The sequence below is a fragment of the Saccostrea cucullata genome, unplaced genomic scaffold, assembly GCF_032062105.1.
Source record: "Saccostrea cucullata isolate Sc308-1 unplaced genomic scaffold, CSIRO_AGI_Scuc_v1 ctg985, whole genome shotgun sequence".
Taxonomy (NCBI): Eukaryota; Metazoa; Mollusca; class Bivalvia; order Ostreida; family Ostreidae; genus Saccostrea; species Saccostrea cuccullata.
In genome coordinates, this window is record NW_026940651.1 from 1 (window position 1) to 14557 (window position 14557).

At 33.1% G+C, this 14557-nt stretch overlaps 1 protein-coding gene and 1 long non-coding RNA gene across 3 annotated transcripts; both read left to right on the forward strand.

The window, feature by feature from the left end:
• The first annotated feature begins 2137 nt into the window (after positions 1–2137).
• Positions 2138–5453, forward strand: LOC134255925 (uncharacterized). The gene is made up of 3 exons (XR_009989633.1): positions 2138–2706; positions 5028–5096; positions 5196–5453. It is a non-coding gene; the product is annotated as an uncharacterized LOC134255925 (long non-coding RNA).
• A 1514-nt stretch (positions 5454–6967) lies between these two features.
• LOC134255927 (galectin-4-like) lies at positions 6968–14557 on the forward strand. 2 transcript variants are annotated; one of them, XM_062738528.1, is made up of 8 exons: positions 6968–7137; positions 7933–8021; positions 9136–9343; positions 9597–9767; positions 13242–13352; positions 13469–13557; positions 13709–13925; positions 14202–14557. In XM_062738528.1, the coding sequence occupies exons 1-8, from the start codon at positions 7117–7119 to the stop codon at positions 14316–14318; spliced, it is 1023 nt and encodes a 340-aa protein (XP_062594512.1). In that variant the 5' UTR covers positions 6968–7116; the 3' UTR covers positions 14319–14557. The 2 variants fall into 2 exon arrangements, with proteins under 2 accessions (XP_062594512.1, XP_062594513.1); XM_062738529.1 differs by having other exon boundaries at positions 6971–7137; positions 9597–9725.

Sequence of the window (14557 nt, forward strand, 5' to 3'; positions counted from 1 at the left end):
TCCTCTTATTTTAAAAATTTTTGGAACTCGGATCTGGTACATGTACGATGCGGGAGGATCCAGTACCCATTCTAACCCTTTCCCAAAAAGAATTAAAAATAACACTTTGTATCTGACAGGTTGAAGACAGGACTACCATGATGGTTACGATGACAGTCTTAGTAGAAAGATGTAGAAAACTGCCATTGCAACCTGATAGGAAATTATTAAAACATCGGGATATGGCAGAACCAATAGATGTTGACCCTTAAAGATGTGGAAAGCAGCAGCTATGGCCAGACTGGAATTGGAGCAAACAACTGGAAAAAGGTAAGAAATTTTAGGGATGTCAACGAATATTCGAATATTCGAATATTCGTTCGTTGAGTTAATATTCGAATATAAATACATGATTCGAATATTCGGTTGTAAAGTACACAAGCATTTAACAGAGAAAAAATCTTGCAAGTTTTATTTGAAATTGAACCAAATTGGACTAGGAATAGTATTTGATTAAAAAAGAAATTAAAAGACACTCCTGTTGGATTACTTCAAAAGTGTGAAGAGTGTATCTATTAGAATACATTATTCTTTGATCATTTAATTATTGGTATATAAAGTACTTGCAATCAGTTTGTATTGTTTAAAAACACAGCTGTACAGAAAACACATTGATCCCTTGTTTATGTATATATCGTTAAAATAATTATCAGGAAATTAATCATCTAAAATTAATTGAATTTAATTTTTCTTCAGTAGATAATTCTTTAGCGTGGTATAAATTTGTAGGAGTAATTAGTGCAGGCTTTGGTACATTGTAAGACGATCAATTAATCTGGAACATACTAAAGAATATTTTGAATTTTCAAAAACAATTTTTAATTACATTTTGGATTTACATGTATTTACTCTTCATATACTCTGTAAAATTTTAAAAATATAATTACTTTGCATTTACAAAACTCTACTTGAAATTTTATTCCAAAATAATGACATAAAACCTATACTGGTTGATTGGAGTGTGAAAATATATATTCTATAATGCAAAATGTATCTATTTTATCGAATATTCGAATATATTCGAATACTCCTGTCGAATATTCGAATATCAATTATTGACAATTTTGACATCCCTAGACTAAGAATGACTGATGTTGACCTTTCCAACTGGAAGACTTATTAAATGGATAACTGTAACTTATCGGGTATTAAGCATAATCAATGATTCAATGCAAAACAGAATACATACATTAAAATTCTTAGTCCTGCCAATGTACCAAATGTTTCACCTAAGCCCTGTTCACATGTAATCTTTTACAGTGACTTCCATACACGGTGTCTATAAAAGGTTTTCTACTAAGATGGGGAAAAGAACATTTGCAGCATTCCAGGAGTTGGTCGAAAGCTGGATATGACCAAAGTGATGATATCAACCTTCCCTGATTTGGAATATTGCAGCTACAGCCAGCCAGGAATTAGTGGAAACAACTGGAAAAGACAATACTGATGGACACTGACACTCCAAGGTGTGGAATGGAACATCTACAGTCATGCCGTCTTAAAAAATAATGTTTGACCTCTCCCAATTTATCTTCTAAAATTGCCAGATTCAAAACGTCTTGAACCCTCAGAAAACAATTGTTTTTGCAATTCATAATGCACTTTTTGTTTATCTTATTAGTGCTTATTTTAAGTGTATTAATTTTCCAATTATCAGATTTTGAAAACTTAGTATTCAAGCTGAAATCGTCATTTGTAAAATAATTTCCCAACCTACCTCAAACTGAATATTTTAATCTTGAGTCGGAAGAGGGCGAACAAATATTTTTAAGATGGTCCTAGACAGAAAATGGTGGAAACAACTGGAAGTGGCAGCATTGATGGACGACGATCCTCCAAAATGTAAAAATGAGAAATGCAACCATACAGGACCATTGACATTGACCAACAAACAGCCAGAAATACCAGAGTTGATAACTCACTTATCAGACTGGTATGTGACTTGATCAATGCTCCAAGGCAGATTCCATCAAAAGAATATCATTGAGCTGGATAAATGATGTTTTATGTAAGCCCTGATCTCACGATTTTGTTCATTTTCTTATAGTGACCTCCCTAGATTCCAATAAAAGTGATGCACAAAGATATTAAAAAAAAAAGAACGGTTGCAACCTTACAGGAACAACTACAAATGGCACGACTGAATGACGCTGATTCTCAAAGATATGAAAGAAGTAGGTACAGCCAGACAGGAATACATGTAGATGGATACGTATGAAAAAGACAAGACTGAATGACATTTAATCCTCCAGATATAGAAATAAGCAGTTACAGCTAGTGAGGAGTTTGTGAAAATAAGTGAAAAATACAGGACTGATGCACCTTGACTCTCCAAGATATGGAAACAGGCAGCTACAGACAGATAGAAAACCCTCCAGGGTGTGTGAATAAGCAGTACAGCCAGACTGAAATTGGTGAAAACAATATGAAAACTCAAGACTGATAAATGTTGACCCTGCAAGATGTAAATAAGCAGCTACCACTAGACAGGAATCGATGGAAACATGTAGAAAAGACAAGACTGATGGACGTTGACCCTCCAAGATATGGTAAAAACACAGCTACAACCAGTCAGAAATCGATGGTAACAACTTGAAATGCTAGACTGATGTACGTTGGTCTTCTCAACAGCAAGACTTACCACAGCGGATAACTGTCCCTTATCAGGTAGTTGACTAAATCAATTATCTAAGAAAGAGTGCAGCAAAAGAATATTTTTTTTTAATTTTTAATTTGCGTACTTGTGAGAAAGGGTCCGGGGCCTTCTTTATATGGGAAATGCTTACTATGTCATCAAACATCAAACAAAAAAAATGCAGCTACAGTCAGACAGGTATTGGAGGAAACAAGTGGAAAATCAGAGAATGATTAACGTTAACACTCCAAAATGTGGAAATAAGCAGATTCAGCCAGCCAGAAATTGGTGGAAACAATTGCGTAGATAAGATTGATAAATGCTGTCCCTTCAACATGTGGAAATGGGCTACGGTAGCAAGACAGGAATTGGTGGAAACAACTTGAAATACTAGACTGACGGACGTTGACCTTCCCCACAGCAAGACTTAGCACTTTGGAGAACTGTCACAGATCAGGTATGTGACATAATTAATAATTCCAGAAAAGGGTGCAATTAAAGAAATATTGGAAATAAATAATAATATTTCATTTAAGCCCTGTTCAGATGCTGTAATTTATATCAACAGGGATATATTTAACGTTTGCAGATTTTACTTTTTGGTGTGTTGGCGTAACGTTTGCATTACGTTCACATGCGCTCTCATACTGAATGTAAACCAGTATGAAATTTCAAAGCATATTTATTTTGCCAATAATGGTTGGAGTTCTTCAGTTGTTGTGAAATAGCTCCATGTTCCTCCCATGCACGAAGAAGGACATCTCTATTTTTTGTTAAATTCTACTAAAAATAATAATTGAACATTATAATACAACAAATTAATGGTCAATATTTTTACATGTACAAAAAGGATGTTTTTCAATGAAATTAATTATGCTATATATACTTTTTAGACAAAGAACTACGAACGATAGTATTGTTCTCCCGCCTACCTCTAAGTCAATTCTCAAAAGTTAACATATTTGAATGATTTTCAAAATTTTTATAGATATTTATACGAATTTTCATAAAACGTTTCTTATTTGGGATACCAAAAAGAGATAACTCTATAATTTTGGTAAAATTTGTGTTTTTCACTATAGAAATCAAGGGAAAACGGAAAATATTTTTAAAACATCCCCCCCCCCGTGAAACAAAAATTCCTTTTTACAGGTTATATGGACTGTCATTTTACAAATTTATGCCAAAGCTTTTTGTGTTTCACTGGGGGAACATATGTTTGTAGACAAACAACGAAAAAATGCTGCTTTTTCACCAATTTTAAAGCTATTTACAACTAAATAACTGTATTTTATTAATTTACATATGTTTTATTTATTTGCGTAAAACATAAGAAAAGATATGAGATACATTTTATCATATTTAAGACTATTTCAAAATATGGTGATTCTTGAAAGTCCGATTTCACTAGAAAATATCGTCTACCCCCCTTTTTTCAAGACCTGGAATTAATGATAATTTACTATCTAGAGCTGGAATTAAAATGATCAATCAATTACCATAGAACTGTTCTTTGTATTAAACAAAGATTTAATGGCCAAATTGCCATTAATTTTGAATTTAATGGGTGCAAAATGTAGGCGGGAATTAGGAGTTAGAGTTCGTAGTTCTTCAATATTCCTATTCTTGTGTAAATTTTAATTTGCGTTCACTTGACAGAGAATACCTCAGATATAAAGAACAAGGTTCTCTTAAGGATTCTTTGGCCTTGAGAATTTCTGAGAATCAAAACTACACTTTGATTTAGTTGACAATGCATTAATTATCACTTGGATCTTTAGTTTCTGCATATCTCATGAAAATTACCTAAATTTCTTGCTAGTTCATGCATTATGAAGTCACGGATTGCGTCATTTTCCACATATCCTAAATATTTCTTTAAAAAAGGCTATAAAATAAAATTTGTATATACCACACCGTCTAAATGTACAAGTATAAAATGAAAGATCTGCTTCTGAAAAACATTTCTTATTTTTGGATCATTGAGGACATGCTAATATTTCAATTCTTATCTTAAGGTACTCAAATACACTATTTTTCTGCAAAATTCAAGAACATTGCAATTTCACTTGACCAGTTTTCCAAAACCTGGACCCTAAGAGGACATTTGAATTGGATATGATTGATTGATCGTTCTTTAACGTGCCATTTAGTAGGATGTGAAAGAATTAATTCTCTTCTTCGTATTTATGTTGAAAATGGGACATAACGTGGCTATACTCAAACGTGACTTTAAGTTAATTTTAACTTAGCCTGATTAGAAGTAAATTTTGCACTCAGAATAAAAATAAGGCAAATATATACCGACCGATGTGAAGTCTGTTCATAGTGTGTTTTGATGATTTGGTGGCAGTGCCCAGTAGGAGACTCAGATGAAATTATGTGGGTGTCCTTGACATTTTGAATGACAAGGAGCTCCCAGGTATGTGAAAGCTATTTAAGACGATTATGCTATTCTGTGAGACAATGTTCTTCATGATCATTAGTCCCATTATGATTACTTTTTCTTATTCATTGACAGAAAATAAAAGCATCGAAGGGACATATCCTTGTGTTCGTGTTTGGAGAAAGACAAAGAAAGATGTCAACAGAGAAAGCCAGATCTGTGAAGCACACACAAGCACATCCACCAAAGTTACGGGTGTCTGAGTTGGAAGAGGGTATGGGGTCGCCCACTCAGACACGTGGGTTTTCTCCGGGTGCTCCGGTTTCCTCCCACATTGACCCCACTTCTTTTTTCTGTACGCTAATGACATACATGTAATTATGTTTTCGTTTTCATTTTATAAAAATATGTTTTATCGTCCTTAAGTTGTTGAACATTTATTTTCCAATAGACCTACAATGTAGTCAATACCATGGAGCATTTCTGGTTTAAACTTGAGGTTCCGCTCTATAATCCCCAGGCTGCTGTGTAAAGTAGAATTTAAAAATACGACTAATTCTAGCTTGCTTTTTCTTTCAAAAATGTTTCTTTCCATTCAAAATCAAACAAATTGTACATAAATGATTCAGGGAGAGTAGTTGTTAAAATATCATATTATCTAGAATGTACTTATTTAGATATCTCTTGTAATATTAGTATGTTTGACAATGACTGTGAATTGTTTGTGAGGGTATTTGCATGCATTACTGATGTAACTATGGAATATAAAGTGATATGAGGTGTAAATTGTGATTCACTTAAGCTAATGTAACAAGATGCTAAACTTGACTAAGAATTTATTTTTGTTAACGTACATGTATATCAAAATTTATTAAGAATGTGATAAGCTGTGAAGTTAAAGTACACATAAATGGATATTAAAATATTACATATGTACACGTTAAATTGTGTGAATTATGAAATGTGAATAGTGTAATGTTAAATTGCTCGGTCTCATTGATCAAAGTTTTGAGCAAAACAAAAAAAAAAAAAAAAAAAAAAAAAAAAAAAAAAAAAAAAAAAAAACAAAAAAAAAAAACAAAAAAAAAAAAAAAAAGAAAACGCTGCCTCCTTAAAAAAATGCTGTAGGATTTGAATTTTTTTTTCGAACAGAAGGTTCCAAGCCCTTAAAGGCAGAGGAGAAGTTTTTTTGGGTTATATATTATGTTAGATATGGCAGGTTTTTACCAATTTCCTGAACCAGGTAGTTGGGGCGGTGGTACTCGGTTAGAAGATAAGTAATCAACTAGTCAGGGGAAAAGTCAAAATTTAGGATAATTTCTCTAAAATTCAATCAAACAATCGCATCATACATTGTATATTCCATTTTTACATACAAGTCTATTTTGAGGTAATTCGGTAAATGCTCTTCAGATTAAGATCAGTATGCGACATGATTATTGATCAGTTTGTGAAGTTCTGATTGTTGTTCATACACTAATTAAGTTGTTACCTATTCAATTTTTGATTTCAATCAATCTTTATTTCGTGATACATACAGATTCAAAATTATACATGTAGACAGAACGTCATAGAAAATACTAGTAGATATATCTGGAGAAAATGACTCATATATACATATAAATAAAAGATTGCTGATTCAAGTGAACTCTAATGAATCTAACTATGCATAAGTCTTTCCTGTTAATATATATTTAATCATTCTTTCCCTCGTGTGCTGTGCTCTAACTATCAGATATTAGTTTAATGGCTAAGTTTCAGTTGGAGAGAGGCAGGGAGAGATATGTATCTTCTGTGAAAATTTCCGATTTCCTTGCGAAATGTTGGTGCCTGTTAGATTTTGTTGTTTACGGAGTATATCCTTGTTATCTATTTACCTTTGTGCATTGCTTGAATGTTGAACCCCCTTGACATTAATGTAAACAATCATATCCGCGTGAGTCGGTCACCTGACGTGACTTAAAAGTGGGGGTGTGTACATTTTCCTGCAATATTTAAATTTCATCACTACTCAGCACATCACATTCATTTCCTGACCCTGAAGAGAAAGTAGAAAATGGCCACGGTAACAAACCCAGTAAGTAGATTTTATTATCATCTTTGTTATTATTTATTTTATGTATACTCCCTGGAAAAGGAGGACTGATATTTATAATCGATCAGTTGTTAACATGTGTCTGCTATATCGCTATCTATTTCTAGACCTATATGAATACGTGAAACTAATTAGACCAGAGAAGTTGATTACGTTTTGATTATTTTTAGAGCCAGAGAAGCTGATACATTATTTTTGCAGACATGGATCAGTCAGCTGTTATGTTGTAATTCTCTATTTACTGCCACTCGGTAACCCCACAAAATTTACATGACAGTCAATCAATACCCAAGACTGGCCAAGAGTAATAATGATGTACAATGTAATGAAAAAAAGATCAAGATTAACAGATTAATGCGTACGTGCAGCGTGCATGTGTTCGTATGTGTAGGTGCCAGATACACAAAAACATTGATCCCATTCACTGCTGTAACTTATGTTATTAACTGTATTGAGTATCGTATTGATTTCCTCATACTGACAATTATAATGAAATAAAATTAGATAAACTATTATGTACACGGAACTGGTGTATATACCGTTACTTTGAATACAGACACCTTTATGCTTCCTTTTCTAGGCACAAAATCGTCTAAAATTCCTTGAATTTTGAGCTGTTAAAGTCTAGATTCCTTTCCTGGGGCAAAAAATCATTTAAAATTCCTTGAATTTTTAGCTGTCAAAGTCTATTTTGACACAGAACAAGGTTCAGTTTTTACATTTAGTACCACATACTTCATATTTTTGAGAGATGATTCTATGTTCTATTTTTATCAGGGCATTCCGTATGTAGGCGGTATCCCCGGGGGTATGAGAGATGGACGTCAGATCGTAATTAACGGCGTGGTCCCCCACCATGAACACAGGTATGCATATTACAACACTATATACATTGGAGCCTTATTTATCCGGACGGTTTTGTTCCTAGTCAATTTGTCTGGACATGTGAAACGTCCGGATACCTGAATTACCAGTTAAGCAAGACATAATAACGTTAAAAAATCCGTTCCGATGAAAAATCGCCCGGATACTGAAGCATCCGGAAATCTGATGTCCGGATATCTGAAGGTCCACTGTACTGTTAATAATATTAACAGTTCTCTTGATAGTTATATTATAACTATCAAGAGATCATAGAAGGGAACTGCTTCTACAGTATGAAGGCGAAAAATTGTTAAAAGGAAATAATTCAAACTGTTTTATCACAAAAGTCCCCAGAGCCTAGATATGAACTATTTTATTTCCTTTTACGCGTTAAAATGATTCAGCAAATGTTTAAAGAAAAGATAAGGAAAAATACATGATTTGCATATTTCCCGTCTTTTTAATATATTTGTTATTCACACTTTTTCATCAAGTGGGTATTTTCCCAAAAATGATTTCGGCGTACTTTTATGGACTTTTCCCTTCCTGTTACGGCCATTAAGCAGGCTAATGCTACATCTGTTACTGGCATTTAGAAATAATGGAAGGAACTTCCTGTCTGCACCACGTGCGAAAAGATTCATAAATCCATCCGGGTGGATGTCAGCAAATATTAGTTACCCTGTACATTTAATTTGACTTCCTAGTTTAATTGTGAAAACTTTAATTCACCTCAGAATTATTTCAATAAATATCGTGCATAATATATGTCATTATTAAATTACGTTGATTATATATTTTCAGCCGCATTCCCTTTTTGAAATGGAAAAAATGTATTTGCACATCAATAATAAATCCAAAAAAAAAAAATACATGGATATTTTCACCCCGTCTTATCTTCTCCCTTTTTCTTGTAAATAATTTTGCCCCGTTTTAAAATTGCCCAGTTCAGTTAAGAAATTATGCTGTGTTTGAATTCGCTACGTTTAAATTTCGCCCACCTGCAAGAAAGGCCAAAAGGGGCGAAAATCCTTGTACATACAGTAATTATACCTATATATATAATTATATAGATGTATATCTATATAAATATTCATTATATCTTGATTTCTATAGTTTTTCCATCAACCTTCAAACCGGACCAAACATTAACCCGCGGTCCAACACAGCTTTACATTTTAACCCTCGTCTGAATGAAAACTGTGTGGTCAGAAATCATTATCAGCACCATAGCTGGGGAGGGGAGGAGAGGGGAGGGCACCAGCCCTTTCAGAGGGGGATGCCCTTTGAGGTCATTATCCTCTGCCAGCATCACCACTATAAGGTAGATATATATTGTTTAATTTGTTGCCTTGACAACGTTTGTAATATTTTTACAGTTTTAAAATTCAAATCAAAGCAGAGAATACGAATCTGTAACAAATTGAAATACATATATGTGAGATACTATAAAATTCTGCAAATATCAAATTAAAAAAAATCATACATAAAATTAATGATTAAATTGAAATAAGTCTGATAAATGCATGATAACTAAGGAAAGTTGTTTTTACAACTGGTAATCTTTTTCTCCCTAGATATCTGTGAATGGTAGACATTTTTGTGATTTCCGCCATAGAGTTGAGAAGCATCACGTGAACACTCTGACGATAGAGGGCGGTGTACAGATTTACAGCATTCGATTTGATGGCGCACATGGACACGGAGTAGGGGGATTTCTAGGCCGAGTGGTCGGAGAGATAGCGAAGGTTTGAGGCACTAGCTGACCCAACCCTAAAAAACACGAGTCTCCCCAGCACATCTGATTTTCAAAAAAAACTCAAAAGAAAAACGGTTCTCAACACTCTTAATAAAATACTGTTTTGAATTTAAACCAACTTTTATTCGCAAAAAATTCAAAGATTCCTTAATCCAACGAGTTCATAGTGGCCTTAATTAAAGCACAATGCCAGCATGCTTTATTATTATATAAGACAAATGAAATATCTTGGATATATAGTATGAAATGAAGTCTTCTATTTCTATCTTTTTAACTTTAAAAATGATGACTAATAACTGTTATTTTATATTATTGGTAGAGTTGTATTACTTGCAAATATTGCTGGATTAATTTTAAATGTAATGTTTATTTGTATTTTTTTTTCTACTTGGGTCTTCGCTGACTTGCTTAAAAATGATAATACTCTTTTAACAGGCTGTCCTTTTCCCATTATATGTTCATTAATTTAACATTAACTGACCATAGATCTTGTCAAAAGATGACTTTAAACGAGATTGTTGATATCCTTGAATCATTAACTTGTTTGTCAATAGTTTGCCTTTAAGAAATTGTTCGAACAGAATACAATGTACTCTGTCATGAGGAACTCATGGGGACTTCGAATTTTGGCCGCGTCTAACAGAGATTCTTTATTTAAGAAATAAATAGAGGATATTCAATGTTTTGTAGTTGAATATGGAATTTATTTAGGGAAGATTTTTGATATTTTCACGAGTGCGAAGCACGAGTGAAAATATCAAAAAATTCTGTCTCACGAGTGAAATAAATTCCATATTCAACTACAAAACATTGAATTTTCTGTTTATTACATTTTTTAAAAAAAATCTTTGATTTTTCCTTTGCTTCTGTCTTTTTGTAACACAGTCATGAGTTTAAAACGTCATAGCTAAGTGAGGTGAAAATACTGTAAACATGGATTTAGCAACATAAGTTTTATTCGCTTTCAAATGGTTTATTTATTTCCATCTATCTTATATTAGGTCAAGGAAGATTTTTTTACAGCAATCTTGTTATGAGATGAATTTAAACCAACTTTTATTCGTCACACTGTGACAGGATAAAATCCTTTCACACTGTGACAGGATATCATTTTTATTCAATGAATAAATTACAGTATTTCACGGTTAAAAATGTAATAAACAACGTTATTTAGCTAGCGCATCATGAAAAATATGCTAGCAGAGCTATTGCTATTCATAATGCCATGTTCATTGAATAATCGTTGTTTATTAATTATTTTATCAAGAATATCAGAGGAAATCCTGGCTTACATAAAGATGTGGCTTGTTATCTTCAGTAAAGAAAACACACGGCTTTAAAATTAGTATACCTGATCATTGCACCTTTTCTCTAATAAATCACAAACAATTTATAAAGTACTAGCCTCTTTTAAAACACAGATATCTGGATACAAGCTGTGCCATCGTCACATTCTCTAGATCTAAATTTTTGTTTTGATGCAGATGTGACGTCATCGATCAACGTTATTGAAACCCTCTGACAAAAAATCAATGATTTAACCTTATGATGAAAAAAAGAATGCTTCGATAATCATTATAACTCCAGAATGCTTTTCTGTATGATTTTAAATTTTTTCTATTTATTTTATAGAGCTGAAACCGTTCTTGAAATATACATATTACTAATTGAAGAAATTTTGCTTAGTTTTATCACCCAAGTATGAAGAGTTATCGTTCTTTGTACAAATATGAAAAAATATGACAAGAAAAAATAAGAATATGGCAATTCTCTTCATTTTTAAAAAATTTTATTATACAATTAAATACATTGACGAAAATTAAATTTTTAAGGTTATAAATCAGTAAATAAGTTGTTCTGAAATTCTTTTTTCCCAAAAAATATTATTAAAAACTTATATTTATTCCTTTTACGAAACATTTCATATATATATATATTCGATTCTCATTACATCGCGGGTTTCGTTGTATCGCGGTATGTTGCAAAAATTTGGATTCATAGCCTTTATTCTTTTTACTAATGGACAAAATGTTTTTGTTGTCCGAATGTTTACGTTTTTGATGAGTAAGAAGTATGGAACATCCTTTTGAAAAAAAAAATATTTAAGAAAACATAATTTTACATATTTCCAGTCACGCTTTTTATTATTTTTAACAATTAAATTTATAACCTAGTAAAAATTATACCATAGTTCATCTTTTAAAGGTCTTAAGTCTGTATATTTGTTTATTCTTCCTGTAGAACTACATCGTAAATTCAAAAATAAAAATTGAGGTCCATGTCATCTACAAGTTTCCATGATTTCCCATACCGCGATACAATGAGATTCTCCAATTTAGGAGGTAAATAAGACTTCCTGTTTTAAAAATAGACAACAACTTAAACGATGCAAGCTTGGGAAATAATTTGACAATAAAAAGTTAGTCCATAGATTGGTCTATGAATATTTTTTGATGAAAGTTAAAAGTAAAAAATTGGAATAACACTTTTTATACAAAAGGATTAAGTACCGCGATATAATGAGACACCAGTATACTTCTAAACACATATCGTAAGTGTAGGAGAGCTTGCACTACTCGAGTGTGAAGGAGCAATTGCACTCATAACAGAAGCAATTGCGTCTATAGTCCTATGAATGCAGTTGATGACTACATGTTCATAGTGGGAGTGAGCAGTAGATATGCAAATATATCTGTATAAAGAACACCATACAAACTCTCTTAAAGTCTTAAGAAATTATTTTCTATACATAAACTGGAATTCTTTATAGACGAGTTCTTTATAACTGAGTTTTACTGTAATTTAGACATTAAGCTTGCAATTGGCATTTGTAAAGATTGCCTTTTGACAACCATTCTTTTGGTACCACTAAATTGTGTTATTAATTTTTTGTAAAAATTGGCCAACCTCCGAGGTCAAGGAAAGAATGTTGGACAAGGTCAAAAACTATATATCTTAAATCTTCGAATACGGGGGGGGGGGGGGGGGGGGGTTTAAAAATATCAATTTTGGGTTTAAATGCTCAGAGGAAAAAACTGGAGAAGGGTTTACCTGATCATACATTAATCACATTTTATCAAACGATATCAAATGTCGGTGAATAAAAGTTGGTTGACTGATACTTAAGTGCATAAGAACTACATGTAGGTCAGCTGAGTCTCAAACTGTGTGTGATAAAAGTACTAACCACTATAGTCTAGTTTTGCATGTCTCTTCAGTACAAGTTTCTTCTTATCATCTCTAAGCGTACGATTTACATCCACTTACTATGTAAATAATTATTATTCTTAAAATAGTGCATCATTTAGACATTGATCAATTTATAGTTGACTCTTCACTATTTTTAGCACTACATGAATTTCCAGAAAATACAAGGAAATATTTCACATAATTAAATCACTAATTGAAGTAAATTCAATTCAAATCCACACATAGAGCTTTCATGGATTACAATGCTTTTCAGGCCGCCATGCCCAGTCCGCCTCCACCCGCAGGAGCCTACTCTCCCCCCGGGGGAGCTTACCCTCCGGCCGGGGGATACCCAGGAGGAGGAGCCCAACCAATTTACAACCCCGTGAGTATTGTAAAGCGATTTTATGGTTTGTGATTGATTTAAAAATATGGCGAAAACTAAAACAAAATTCGTGTTTTATTTTCTAATGTGAAACATTGTTTTTTTTTCCAAATAAGCCGGTTCCATTTACTACACCAATTTCTGGAGGGATTTTCCCGGGGAAAATGATATTCATTAGCGGCGTGCCGCATCCCAATGCCGAAAGGTAAATTTTATTCATACTCATTTTCTCCTTATTATCCACAATAAAATAGATTACCAAAAGTAACCATTTCTTTGTAAAGTAAAAGAAAACCTCTTCTGTAACTGAAACAATATATTTATGGTCCTTGTACACGTATTTGATTACACTTTAGGTTCACCATTAACTTAATGTGTGGACCGTATGACGGAAGTGACATCGCGCTGCACTGTGACGTACGACTCCGAGTTGGCGGCGACTTTAACGTTGTCCTGAGGAACTCTTGTCAAGGTGGTGGCTGGGGGTCGGAGGAGAGACACAGTCCCTACTTCCCCTTCATGCCCAACGCCAACTTCGATATGATTATCATGGCGGAACATGACAAATTTAAGGTATTTTAGTGCAAAAATAAAAAAGTTTGTGTAATACTACCCGTTTTATTTTCGCCCCTTTCGCCCTACTCTCATTTGGGCGAATTTAAAACGGGGCGAATTGAAACAATTCAGTATAATTTCTTAAACAAAACTATGAATGGGCGAATTTAAAACGGGGTAAAATTGTTTGCAAGCGTGAAAGGGCGAAAATAACACGGGGCGAAAATAACCCTGTATACAGTAATAATGCCCCAAATATTGTATTTAAAATTGTCAATTAATTCTGTTTTGCAGATTGCCGTGAATAATCAGCATTTGTTGGAGTTCAGACATCGCCTTCAGCCCCTGAACCGGATCGACACTCTACAGATCAAAGGCGACGTCCGACTCACCCAAGTTCGCTTCCAGTAATTCAATCTTATCGACATACCAGGATTGATTGCATTCATGTAGATTTTCCAAAAGATACTTTTAAGTGCGGACTGATTTTAAAATTGATCAAGTATTATGCATTTTTATTGTGATTATTTTTTATCAGTGAATAAAGTGTTCGTTAAAGAATACTGCCAAGCTGAAAGAAACTACAAAAATGTATTCGTTTTATGATATTTTATACAATTGGTAATTTTAAATAAATGCGTGACGTATGT